The following is a 13,291-nucleotide window of genomic DNA, read 5'->3' as shown; positions in this document are numbered from 1 at the left end:
CACAGAAGGCACTCAATAAAGGCTTGTTAAAGGAAGGCATAAATGGAGAGGATTGATGATAGAACACGGGGCAGTAAGTAACGCACATGGGTGTGACATGGGCATGACAAGGACTCTTGCAGGGAGAGAAAAGGCTCTTTAGATTTGCCTGCCTGGGCTCTGCCTCACAGGGCTGGAGCTGCCTCCTAGAGCCTCAGGGGTATGGAGCCAGAACAGTCTAGAAAAAGGCCTTTATTGTCCCAGGCTGGAGGGCAGGGTCAGAGGTAGCTGACATCATTGCAGATGATGGGCTGGCGGCTGCGGCAGCTCATGAGGGCTGCAAAGCGTGAAACGTCTGCAGGCAACTCAGGTTCCGGGCGAGGCGGGCATGACAGCCGCTTTCCCGCCATAGCTGCCCGCCGTGCCCTGGCCAGCCGGCGTCGCAGCTGCTCCGAGAGGCCAAGCAGGAACTGTGGGGGCCGAGCACGGGCACGGAGCCCATCTCCATCGACCCCTTCCCCCGCTGCCTCTGGCAGCTCCATCCAGTTGTGCACCAAGTCAGCAAAGCAGTTGTCCCCCAGCACTAGGGGCTGCCGACTGCGACCCCTGTTCAGCAGGGCTGCCGTCCAGTCCTCTGCTTCCAGTCCCTGCCAGTGCTCCAAGCAGGCGTCTGGAGTGGACTTGGGCCGTGGACGGTGGACAGGTAGTGCACTGGCTCCAGGGGCCCTGCTGGGCAGGGCAAGGCCACTCACCCAGAGGCGTTGGCTATGAGGGGGCTGTACTGGGGGTGTTAGGTGCTGGAGTACAGGCAGCTCTTCCTCTCGCCATGTGCTGCCTGACACCTCTGAGAAGCCAGAGTCCCAGTCCAAGGCATGCTCCCTGGGGCCGCCCAAGGCTGCACCCCTGTCTTCTGTCACCACAGCTTCTTCTTCCTCCTCCTCCTCCACACAGCAGACTGAGTCCTCTTCCAAGGCATCTGAGGCCCTGAGCTGGTGACTGGGCTGCACACCTGGGCCAGTTTTAGGGGGTGGATGCAGGGGGCCAGACATCGGTGGTGAGCCTGTGTCCCGGCTACATAGCTGAGGGGAAGAGAGGGCAGAAATGGGAGGGGTATCACCTGTCACCCGTGCCTGCCTGGCCAGGCAAGCCCTGAGAACAGAGGGTCCAGGAGGGCTTAATAGGCCTGCTGGCCTGGGCAGCAAGACCAATAGTGAGCATAGGGCTGGCATGGGGGCGCTGGCACACGAAGCTCGTGTGGCTCCCATCCACCGACCTGGTGGCAGTCCGGCAGGCTGCGGCACGCAGGGCCGGGCAAGTCAGCACCCGCCACCAGGGCAGGCGGGCAGGCAGGGTTGCGGGCCTGCATTGGGAAGTATGTCCTGCCCAGGGCTGGGGGGGCATCCCGTGCCTCTTGGGGGATTCAGCTCCCCAAAACCTAAAGTGTCTTTCAGAGAGACATAATGCTTGTGAGGAAAGCAGTAGAGGAAGAAGGTACAGGCCAGCCTGAAGTAGGGGGCGTCCACAGCAACGCCAGCACCTCTTTAGTTCCCTGCCGTCCCCTGCCCCGCCCCAAAAGAAGCTCCCCTCCAACTTCTTTCTCTCCCGCCGTCCAAGCAGCACGGCCAGTTGGGCGGCTGTTACTTGATGCCCAGCCCACTTCCCAACCTTCTGAAACCCGACGCGGGCCATCTGGGCCATCCGCGCTGAGCTGCCCCGCCCCCATCCCGCTTCGGATGGGCACTCGGGACGACCCTGAACCCGTTTGTTGTTCCGGCCGGACAGCAGCCGGGCACCCCATGTATGTCTTCACGAACTACACCCGCTCCCTAGCCTCACCAGTTCACAGCGGAGCTGGCTCAGGAAGCTGTCAAGCCGTGCGCTGTGCATGTCCGTGCCGGAGCCCCCGCCAGGCCTGCCAGTTCTTCCTCGAACTCCGGCGGGAGCCGCACAGAGAGGATCGAGCTGGCGGGCCAGCGGCGACCTCACCCTCCTAGCTCGCAGTCTCCTCGCTCTCCTTAGCTCCTGCCGCCGCCCCAACATCTGGCGGCAGCGCCCCGCCCCCGGCGCCGCAGTCAATGGAGGCGGGGCCGGGCTGAAAAGGCCCTGCCCCTCGGGCCCGGCGGAATGGGTGACCTGGGCATCCCCTCCCCACTCGGCAAAGGTTCTGGAGGAAGAGGCAGGACTGTAGCTGGAAGCCGGATGGGCTCCGACCGGGGACCACCGACGCCCTGGGCGGTTGAGCTGACCCTGAGTTTGCTGCGTGACGCAGGGCAGGTCGCTTCTCCGCGGTGGCCTCGGCTTCCCCATTTATCCCACGGTGGAAGAGCGGTCCCTCCCATGGGGCCCTATGCTGCGCCCACGTGTAGGCAGAGAGCCCCTGCTACTTGGACCCGGTCATGCCGTGGACCACTCAGGGCCTGACCCACTGGACCCGTTCCTGAGACTGGTCTCGACAATCCCTGAAAGTGATGTGAGTGGGGTTCAGCGTCTCTGGGGATTCAGGGAGCGCAGGACCTCGGGGCAGCGCATGGGAGGGGCCTCATTCAAGGCCCAGCCGGCGGCCTCCAGGCCAGGCGACTGGGCCGAGCTAGACGGGACCGCCCTCTAGTGGGCAGTGCGTGGCTAGCCGTGAGTCCGGCGCTACATGCCACCACCGCATCTGCTCTGCCAAGCATCACGTGCAGACTCAGGGTCGGTGCGGAGGCTGGAAGAGGGCGACGCTCTCTGGCCGGAATGGTCAAAGCCTGTCCTCTGAGGCCACTCCATGATCGGAGGTTAGGTTCAAGTCTAACTGGAGACAGACTAGACTTAGCAGCAGACAGAAAAATAGCGGAGAATGAGGGCGACTGGCCACCTTGGGGGAGGAGACTCTCAGAGGAGGTGACATCAGGTGCAATTTGGATGAGCCATCATGGAAAAGTCCAGAAGAGGGGCATTGTAAGTACAGTCAGTCAGCCAGTGTAAAGATCCTGAGGGACAGGAGCTGAACAGGGCCAAACATAAAGAAGGCCAAGGTGTCTGTAATTGGTGGTGGTGGAGAGAGTGAAGAGATCAGCAAAACCAAGCTCCCAGCAGCTTTATAGAGGAAAATGGGTTTTGTTCTTGGTGCAGTGAGGAGCAGGGAATGGATTAGGCTGGATCCTGCTTAGATAATCATGGTTGATTTGGGAGAAAGACTCTGTGATAAATGGAGGCTCCTGCCTTCATCCAGGCAAGAGAGGGGAGGGCCTGGGTCTGTGCAGGGCAGATGCATAGAAGGGGGTCACTTGGAGGTATGTTTTGGAGCTAAAATCAAGCCTTGCTGATGCATGGATGTGGGTTGGGGAAAAGAGGCATCAAGCAGCAGACTCCTATATTTCTGTCCCGAATTGGTTATATGGAATTACCATAAATAGATCCAGGAATGACCAGAGAAGAGTGGGTTTGGGGAAGAAAATCAAATGATCATATGTGATGCCTTTTAGACATTCAAGAGGGGATGCAGGGTCAGCGCTAGGTGTATGATTCGAGGTCAGGAGAGAGATCAACACTGGAGCCTTGGATCTGGGAGGTAAAGTGAGATGGGGGTGGGGGCAGGAATGGGGGTTGGGGCATGAATGAGTGTAGACAGAGGCGGGCAGAGTGCCTTGAAACATTCCACTGGGTGGATGTAGAGGAGATGAAGCAGAACAAACAAAGGAGCTGAGCAGGAGCAGCCAGGGAGGTGAGAGAAATCTGAGAAAGTGTGGTGACTTAGGAGGCAAGGGAGCAAGCAGCAAACATTGCTGAGGAGATGAGAGTGGAGAACAAACCACTGGATTCAGCAATGTGCAGTTCATTGAGGACCCTGACAACAGCAGTTTTGTGGAGAAAGGGACAAGCCTGACTGGAGAGGGTAGAGAAGAGAGTGAGAAGGTAAGAACTGGAGAGAGCAAGTGAAGAAAACTTTTTTTTTGGTGGCTGGCTGGTATGGGGATCCAAACCCTTGACCTTGGTGTTATAACACTGCATTTCAACCAACCGAGCTAACTGGCCAGCTTTTTAACTGTGAAAACTTTTTAACAATTGACTTAAAATATAAATACAACAAATGGACAAGTCTTAAAGATACAGGTCAATAAATGTTAAATCTGTAGACACTTGTGCAACTCCCACACCGATCAAGATATAGGACATTCCCAGCCACTCCAGGAAGCCACCTTGTTCCTCTTCCAGCTGATATCCCCAAAGGTAACCACTATTTTTATTTCTGTCACCAGAGATTTCTTTCTTTTTTTTTTTAAGAAGGTGACGTTATCAGCACCACACTCTCCCAAGTGAGCCACAGGCTGGCCTGATCACCAAAGATTTCTTTTCCTTGTTGAACATAGGCAACTTTAGAGAGATTTTGTTGATGGTCGTTTTCAGATTTTGTAGGCAGATAATGTTCTAATAGTGGGGGGTGGGGGCAGCAGGAGTTCAGACTTCATGGGGTAGCAGGTCCTGGGCCCAGTTTTCCTTGGAACTGTGCTTGCTCTGTCTCCAAGTACTATTTGAGCAGTTTCCCCATCTGAAGCTTTATCCTTCTCCCCTCATATCCCCTTAGGTTTGTGGGCATTCATTAGGGGGAGTGGAAAATGGGATTTTCCAGACCTCTGGAAGCCTGCCAGAGGACTAGAGCTTGGTCACTAGGGATGGGCGGGGCTAGAATGTGGGAGGCCCAGGAGTCCAGCCTGCCCAGCTGTGTTTGAGCAACTGACCTGGTAACGAGGTGTGCCTGACAAATAGCCTGGCTTTGTGGATCTTCGGGCTGTGTGGATCTTCAGGCTGTCTGGATCTTCAGGCCATCATGGTGTTGCTCGGGCTCATGGTGCTCCTTTTTGCTCTGGTTGTCTCTGGTGAGAAGCTTGTGGGTGGGGGAACCCCAGTTTTCCCTTGAAGTCCCAACCCTTTTCAGATAAGCTACTGTGGAAGGCAGGGGCTGGGGGAGAGCCAGGAAAGAGTAAGGGTCTAAACTCCTGACTTTTATTCCTAATTTTGGCTGCTCTCTTGACCAAGTTCTCCCTGTCCATCTGTGAAATGTCAGATGTGGGGGACAAGGAAGGGGCTTGGCTGGTTGGCCCCAAATGTGGCCAACACCTTGTAGCAGAAGGGCAGAACTATGTTCAGATGTGTGGTTCCATGAGCATGGGGGCCCTCCAGCCTGAACCATCTGCTCCTCATAGACCTCTACAGCCTGCCCTGGTTCATAAATGTCTCTGAGAGCCAGGGCCCTGGCACCATCCTTCACTCTTTCTCCTTCAACTGCTCCTCCTCCACGCCCACCCTTGAGTTGCTCAATGTGCAGCCACCCACCACTTTCTTCAACCCACCCAGCCTGACCAGGTGGCAAGGGATCTATGTGGGCAAGGTAGGGTCATGGGAACACCTGGGAACTGTGGGGGCACAAGGACAGACCTGAAATTCCCATAGCCAGAGGTGATGTAGGAGGACAAAGAGCACAGCATCCACATGGCACTGCCCACCCACCGCAGGTGACCTTGAGCAGCTCAGCTCGTCTGGATGCCCTAGCAGTGAACCACTATAAGTTGCAGCTGCGGTTCACATGTGGCAACCGTGTAATGGAGGGACCACTCTCTGTGGATGTACAGCGGGACCCTGGCCATATCCAGTGTGTTGGTCGATTTGCCAGTCCAGGTGAGGCCAGGGGCAGCAGGCAGGTGGTGGGCGGCAGGCATGTTCTGAACAGATCCTCCCTGACCTTCCCTCTGGCCAGCTGGAGAAATCATTCAGGTGCCGGAGACAGTCACACCTGGGGCCCGGCTATACACGCTGCTGCTCCCAGGTTTAGAACTTCAGGGAGCCCAGGTGAGTCTAGCACACAATGCAGTGGGTGACAAGATGGTGGGGGGAGTGGGGAGAGAAAGCCCGGTCCCTGCCTGGCCAGGCATAGTCTACAGAGTGACCCTGCAGTACACAGCTGAACCTCTCCATGATGCATGTTCTTGGAGAGAGCCTCGGAGGGCTGCCGATTCCCTAGTGACCATGGCTGTTCCTACAAAGACATCTCAGGGGCTGAGTTCCTTCAAGTTCTCCTATGTGTTTTGAGTCTTCCATCACAATTGTCTATTACTTTTTGTAATCTAAAAAAGACGTGTAGTTTAAAAACAAAGTAATTAGTTTAAAAGCAGAAAGGATTGAGGATCAGGTGGAGATCAGGGAGCCCAGGATGGGGTAAGGGTCAATGGTGGGGCATGAGAGAGCTGGGTGTAGGCGGGTACCTGCTGGGCTGTTGGAGGATGTTTACAGGGATGCTTGGGCACTCAGGGCTGGACAAGGCCACTAACATCTCTGTTCTATCAGATGAACATTATCAGTGCCCAGGACCCTCCACATTTCCCCGGACCTTTCTCCATCAATGAGCAGGGTTGGCTGCGGGCACCGTCCCAGGGCCTCAAAGGCCAAGCTCAAAAGGTGAACATGACCTAAATTCTGGGGTATCCATGGATTGGGGAGAACCATCACCTCTGGAAATTTATTTGTTCTTGGTCTCTTTGGCCTCCTTGACTAATACTGCCTCACCCAGACCTGCACCTGCTGCCCCATGCTGGCTGTCCTCTCACTGTGGCCTGGTTCTATGCTGGGCTCTGGAGTTCCAGAAAGAAGAGGGCTCCTGGCTCTGGGAGCTCACAGGCCCTCTAATAAAAAGAAGAGTGTTTAGAGCAATCACACATTAAGAAAAAGTTCTGAATAAAGTGGCCAGTGCAGTCTGGAGGGGTTAGAGTTCCCTCTTTAAAGCTTCCACCTCTCAGTGACTGGCTCTTAGCAACTCTAAGATGATAATTCACATTGTGAATATCACTCTGTCTTGGGTGTTTACATCCAAATAGAAGAACTTATGGCCCAAAGGTATAGGGCTCCAAGGAACACTTGTCAGCAGGTCATGGGGAGGAGTGAATGTTGGGGCTCCTTGTGGTGATCCTGAGAGGGCTGCCTATTTGAGGGAGGATTGGGCACAGACATACAGGTGGACAGACACCATGACTCCCTTCCTGTTCTGTGTGCAGGTCTTCCAGCTGCAGATCTTAGTGTCCTTTGGACAAGGCCATCACTGCCATGGGATGATGATGGTGAAGGTTTTGCCTACTCCCTCCGGCCAGGTCTCCTTCCTGTAAGGTTCCCCTACCATGGAAACAGTGGAATTAGGAGTGGGGATAGGGTGCGGGATTGCTGAGGCATCCTAGCTCCCGTAGTAGGGGAATTTTAGGGGAGGAGCCTGCAGACCCCGCCGGGTTGAGCGGGAGCGGGCAGGAGCCGGTGTCCTCCTTTTGGTCCAGGAAGCAGGCCCAGAACGTCACCATCCCTGAGAACTGGGTCCCTGGAAGCGAGGTAGTTCAGGTCCGGGCCCGGGGCTTCGACGTGCGCTACGAAATCCTTTCCCCGGTGCCCAGCCCACTCTTCTCCATCGGACGCAGTGAGCAGCGGGGGAAGGGGAGGGGGGTATCGGAATGTCTCTGCTGCTCCAGAGGTGACTCTTACTATCTTCTCGCCCTCCTGAGAAACGAGGCCTGGGCTGCGACTGGCGAGAGGTCAGGTTTGGTGCCCTGACTTGGAGAAGGCGGAGGGAGTGGTTAGATTCAGCGGCTTCCTCCGCCAGCGGATGGGGGGTGGGCGGGGGAAGCAGGATTGAGCCGGGGGCAGGGCGGAGCTGGAGGCGGGGTGAAATCTCCATTTACGCCCCGCCTTCCCACGTGGACTAGCCGACGGCATCGTCCGGACCACCGCGCCCTTGCAGGCGGCTCGCGCCATAGGCGCTGCAATCACCAGGGTGCAGGTGAAGGCCTTCGAGCATCTCCAGCCGTGGACCAGTGCTGAGCTCGATTTCACGGTGAACGTGCGGCCAGTCAACCGCTGGCCCCCGCGCTGCCTCCCGGCACTCCTGGTGTGAGTACAAGGGAACCTTACCTGGGCTGCTGGAGGAGAGCTGAGGCTCACAGCTGGGCCAGACTCCCGCTTTGCCGCTGGTCTTACACTCCCAGGACTCAAATACCCGAGACTGCGCCAATGGGCACCGTGCTGAACACCCTCACTTGCGCTGACACGGACTTTGCTGACGTCACCCTAGACTACCAGCTGTGGTTCCACAGCCCTCCTGGCTCTGCCAGCCTCCACCTTCGCGACAAGACCCTTGAGGTGCCCAGTTCCTACTATGCTCCCAGACCCACCGGCAGACTGCTTGGGGCATAAAGGGGTGGATTGGCTAAGGGTCTGTGGGAGCTGAGACTGTGGGGGTGAGGGTTGGGGGATGGTTGTTGAGCCAACCTGCTTTGCAGTCTGGAAAACAGAGGTATGCTATCTGTGGATGCCTGCCTTTAGGCAGCACAGTGTGGCTCAAGGCCTTTCCAGGCCTTGGCTGGGCCTCACTTTCTGGCCCCTCTGGCCAGGTGAATGCCACACTGGACTGTGACACTCCTGGAGCCTGCTTCCAGCATGCAGCCTCCATCCTGGTGCTTGATGGTGGTCAGCCCCAAATGACCAGTGAGTGACCATACCCAGGCCTGGACATTCAAGAAAGGGCTGTCTCCATCTTCCGATCCCCAGAACAGGGCTATCTCTTCTTCAGAAACCAGTAGGGCAGGGTAGGGTTTTCTCCATTTCAGACCCCTAGGGTGTCTCTCTTATACACTCAACAGGGGAGAGCTATTGCCCTCCCTCTCCAGACCATTTCCTTCCTCAGACCCCCCAGAGCAGGGCTGGGCACCCCAGGCCAGCTCCTTGACTGCCAAATTTCCCCCAGCTGAGGTGCCAGTACTGGTTATGGTGACACCTGTCAATGAGTTCTCCCCAGCCTGTGCCCCACTCACGTTCTGGGTCCGGGAGGATGCAAGGCCACACACTCTGCTGGGCTCTGTGGTGGGCACGGATATGGATTACCCACACAACAGCATCAAGTACTACATACCTGGCGGACCTGCCACCTTTGCTGTGGACCCTCTCAGCGGTACTTCCTCCCTAGGGCTGGTATGGAGGGGTGGAGCCAGAGTTGGCTCCGCAGGCTGAGGCTGTGGCCACCCCCTCTAGGGAAGGTTCACCTCCTGGGGCCTTTGGACTATGAGCAACAGAGGTTGTACAGGCTCACTGTCCTGCTGATTGACCATAGCCAAGACCAGGATCCCACCCGTCACCGCTCAGGCTCTTGTACCATTACCATTGAGGTTGAGGTAATTGATCCCCAAGGCCTTGAAAAGACTTGAAAGATGAATTCGAATTGCCCTCTGGAAGTCTGCTTTTCCGCTTTGTGCCCCATTTCTTCCATTGGTTGGCTGGAGTGGGTGGGGCCTCATTGTGGAAAACTTTGGAGCCTGTTCCTGATTTCTATGCTCTGGCTGTAGTGGGAGGAAGCTGAGGGTCTAGCTAGGTTTGGGGAGTGAGTTGCATCCACTCCTAACTTGGATGCTTTTCTGCAGGATGTGAATGACCATGCTCCTGAGTGTGACCCCCCATTTCAGGAACTCACCATCTATACTCCACTGGGCCGTAGCATAGAGGTGACAAAAGTGTCATGCTGGATCCCCCAGGAGCCACAGCGCCTGGCGTTCTCCTACAGCATCATGGGAGGTGGGGGCCATGGGGGCCAGCAAGTTATAGATGAGGGGCAGGCTAAGGCTGGCAGTGGTCCCCTCCTCCTGCCACTCTGCTTTCAGGGAATAGCCAGAGCCGATTCAGCCTGCAAGGGGCTGTCCTGGTGCACAATGACTTTGTGTTGGGGCCCCCCTGGCCAGAGCCGCCCTGTACCTATGAGCTATTGATCCGTGTGGCCGACGCAGGCCCCTCCATCCCTCACCTCAGCACCACAGCCACCATCACTGTGCATCTATTTCCCTGGAGCACCAGCACGGTGGCCACCAGCAACCACAGAACGACAGTGAGGGGGGGTCCTTCCTTGGGGAGTGGGGAGAGCGGACCTTGATGGGTGGGGAGATCCAGTTTTTCAGGCGGAACAATGAGGGATGGCATTCCAGAGGAAACTGTTGACTGCAAAGAACCTGGCAACACAGAACAAATCTGGGGTGTGGGGCAGATGGAAAACCCATGGAGGGGTTTCAAGTCTGGATGGTCAGGGCATCTTGGCAGGGCAGTGGTGAGGCTGTGGCCCCATTTCAGGTGCCCTCAATGATGCCACCCCTGCTCATGAAAAATACCGAGGCTTTCTGGCAGCCGGAGCCCTGGTTTGTGGTGGTGCTGACAGCAACCGGTGCCCTTCTCCTCTTGGCTCTGGGCTGGCTCCTCAGCAGGCTCCTCTGCAGGTAGGGTTCCTAGGCCTGTGCTCCCTGCCTTCCCCCAGCTCGCCTGTGGACACTGGATGTGATAGGTGGCTTCACCCAAGATTTAATGACAATGTCCAAGTGATGGGCAGACAAACTGATATTGAGGAGGGCTTCCCTCCAACCAGAGGCCTTCAGATTAGTCAGAGAGACACTGGGAGGAAGAGGTCTCCATCTTTAGCAAAGGCCAGTCTTGGAATGAGGTGGGTGTGGATGAAGCTCACAGCTTGAAACTCAGTCTGTTCTGTATTGGGCATTTACCCCTATTCCTTACCCTTGCCTTCCACTTGAAACCTGCCTTGCTCCTGTATTGCTCAGACTGAGGGGAAGGGGGTGGGTGGGTAACATTGAAGGCATTGCATACAAGACATTGGCTGTCTCCAATATTAAGGGATAGGTGAATGGTGCTGGTTCCTGGAGCCAGCAAGCATGCTGCCCTCACTGTTTGGTTCCTCCTCCTGGCATTTTAGGTTAGCTAAGGTGCTGCAGGCACCAAGCAAACCAGCCCAGGCTCTGCTGCTAAACAGGTCAGTCTCCTTTGCATACCTCTATGCCTGGGAGCCCATCTCTTAAACTCAGTCTGGGGCCCGCAGCCTTATACTGTACTCCTGCTCTTACTTTGCCCCAGCATACAGAGAACTGAGGGGTCCGTTGAGGGATTCATGGAGGCACCAAGGATGGAGATGTCCCAGGCACCCAGCAGCATCATAAGCCTGGTATGTCAACTCACCATCCTGAGTAGTGGGCACTGAGGCTACTCCAGAGTAGTCCCCTGCCCCAGCCAAGCCTGCCCCCTTCCCTGTGAATGGCTACCCCTGTGGGAGGCCCACACCAGCACCCTCAGGATGGAGGAAGCAGGTGGGCTCCTGGCCCCTCCAGGGGCAGGCCTCCATCTGCTCACCTGTGGGCAGGATTCAACTCATTGTATCCTCTTGTTCTTCCCCTCAGCAGCATTTTGATGGCAGAGCACAGGACTCCCGTGAGTCTCCCTCTTCTCAAACTAGTCTCTGCCTGGGCTCTAACCCCATCTCAGTGTCTCCTCCTCTCCTCACTCCATCTCAGTATCTCCTCCTACCACCAGACATCCACCATCTACTTTTTCCCTGAATGTGGTTTGCTTTCACCTCCACTCACCCTTTAGCCAGCCTTCAGCCAAACACCTGTGGGGCCAGGAGATGACTCAGACCTGATCTGTCCACAGAGGGAAGGGGATGGTGTGAGGGAAGAAGCCCCCAGTTTCCCCAGTGTCACCAGTGAATTATGGCAGGGTAATCTGGCACTGGCCTCAGGAGAATTGGTGTCCAGTTTTGGAGACTCAAGGAGGATTCCTGAGCATTTGAGTCAGACCTCAGAGAATTTCCTGAGAAGGGAGGAAGGGGACAAGTTAGATCCCATCAGAAAGGAGTTCGCACTGAGGGTCTTGGAATGTCTATCCTTACTCTTAGCGGAGGGAGGCAGTTCTGCTGAGGCTAGCAGTGCCCTCTCTCTCTCAGGTACAGGCAGAGACTACCTGTTCAACACACGGACAGGATCCCCCCGCTGGCTCTGAGGCCAAGCAGCTGCTTCACTATGTGTCGAATTTCTTTTTCACATGATCGTGGGTTGTCTTTTCAAGTTGATTCAATAATAAACAAAATTACAAACAGAAAAGTCCCAGCCTTGTAACCTATGTGTGGGAGAAGCTCTGAGATCTGTGCTTCCTTGTTCTCACTTGGAGAATGCACTACCTTGTGGGCACACTCTAGGGAGCAGTAAGGTTGTTTTTCTTTCTTTTTCTCCTTTTGGTGAGTTGCCGGTACAGGGATCAAACCCTATATTTTTCTTTTAAGAAGGCATTGTATGATGCTCTGACAGTGATTGACACTCTGCAGAGATTAAAGGTTGTTATCCTTGTCAGTGACTGAGGGGGACTTCAGTCAGCCTTTCCCCTAGAGGCCACCTGCTTTCTTTTCCTACTGAGAGAACACTGTTGGTTTTTGAGGGTCTCACCAGACTTCAGAGCAGTTTTCCAAGTGTTTGTGGAGGTTTCCTTGGGAAAGATCTGGAGGTTTTGCACTGGGATGAGGGGTGGTATATACTTGAGAATCCGTGGCATAGCTGGCCCTGGAAGGACTGATGGAAGCCCTCTTCAGAGGGGTGTTCCCATTTCTTCCTGATCTGTTTCCTCTGGTTCCTCTGCCCTCCACTCTCCCTGTGCTGAGCTGAGCTCCCATAGGTGGCCTATAGCAACCTGCAAGAAGGCAGGTCTTGCCGGGGGCAATGCTGGGTCCCTCCCCACACCCAGCCTGGCATCAGGTCTCCGGCTACTGCTAGCTCTCCAAGATGACCTGCTGTCTGGATGGAGGCTAGCCTTACTGTGGTATCCCCAAGTCATCTCAATCTTCCCTCCTCTGTTAAGTTTGTGGGCCTGAATCCTCTCAGGGCACTGGAGGACCTCCCTTCCTGACCCAGTTATGGCATTCCAAGCCCAGGAAGAAGCTGAGTGCCTTCTGTGGGAAAAACACCCTGTCTGGGATTCCCACCAAAGTGAGTGTTAGACCAGGCCTCAGGAACAGCAACCTCGGACCAGGTAGTTACAGGAAGTGGCTGTAGGAAGATTTTTCCTGAGTACTTATCCTGCTCTAGGGGCTCATTAAATCTGCATCTTTGAGAAGCTAGGCTTTTATCCTCATTTTACAGGTGGGGCAACCAAAGCTCAGAGAGGCTAGGGTTCAAAAGTCACAGTTAGGTAGTTGGGGCATTTGGGTATGGCCCCAGACCGGGTGTCTACATCTGGTATCCTAACCCTGAAAGGTGCTCAGGGTTAGATGCTCTGGATAGAGAAGAAGGGAAGACCATCTTCCTGGGACTCTTTGCCTGCCTGTGAGGCAAGGCAGGTCATGACAGTCCAGGGCAAAAGATGCAGTTATAGAGACTCAAGATAAGAGGCTCTAGAGCAGAGAAGAGGGAGTGCTCGCTGCGTAACAGGGTTTGTGCTGGGGACTGAACTCCAGGCCCGAAAGCATGGGCAATGGGCCAGGGGCTGCTGG

General features: G+C 55.7%; 2 protein-coding genes across 2 annotated transcripts; one reads left to right on the top strand and one right to left on the bottom strand.

The window, feature by feature from the left end:
- Positions 1–257: 257 nt before the first annotated feature.
- Positions 258–1,949, bottom strand: INKA1 (inka box actin regulator 1). Its single transcript, XM_063113496.1, has 2 exons — positions 1,816–1,949; positions 258–1,058 (listed from the first exon to the last, which is right to left on the bottom strand). Exons 1-2 carry the CDS (start codon positions 1,864–1,866, stop codon positions 258–260), a joined length of 852 nt encoding a protein of 283 aa, XP_062969566.1. The 5' UTR covers positions 1,867–1,949.
- Positions 1,950–4,786: 2,837 nt separating this feature from the next.
- CDHR4 (cadherin related family member 4) lies at positions 4,787–11,811 on the top strand. Its single transcript, XM_063115465.1, has 19 exons — positions 4,787–4,835; positions 5,163–5,347; positions 5,472–5,634; positions 5,714–5,805; positions 6,301–6,411; positions 7,005–7,108; positions 7,275–7,411; positions 7,698–7,881; positions 7,977–8,130; positions 8,382–8,475; positions 8,735–8,938; positions 9,019–9,158; positions 9,405–9,555; positions 9,642–9,862; positions 10,102–10,244; positions 10,733–10,789; positions 10,891–10,978; positions 11,214–11,241; positions 11,756–11,811. The coding sequence occupies exons 1-19, from the start codon at positions 4,787–4,789 to the stop codon at positions 11,809–11,811; spliced, it is 2,361 nt and encodes a 786-aa protein (XP_062971535.1).
- Positions 11,812–13,291: the final 1,480 nt, after the last annotated feature.

Source organism: Cynocephalus volans, chromosome 11, assembly GCF_027409185.1.
Source record: "Cynocephalus volans isolate mCynVol1 chromosome 11, mCynVol1.pri, whole genome shotgun sequence".
NCBI classification, from domain to species: domain Eukaryota; kingdom Metazoa; phylum Chordata; class Mammalia; order Dermoptera; family Cynocephalidae; genus Cynocephalus; species Cynocephalus volans.
The sequence above is the reverse complement of the archived record's forward strand: the minus strand, read 5'-3'. Positions and strand labels throughout refer to the sequence as shown.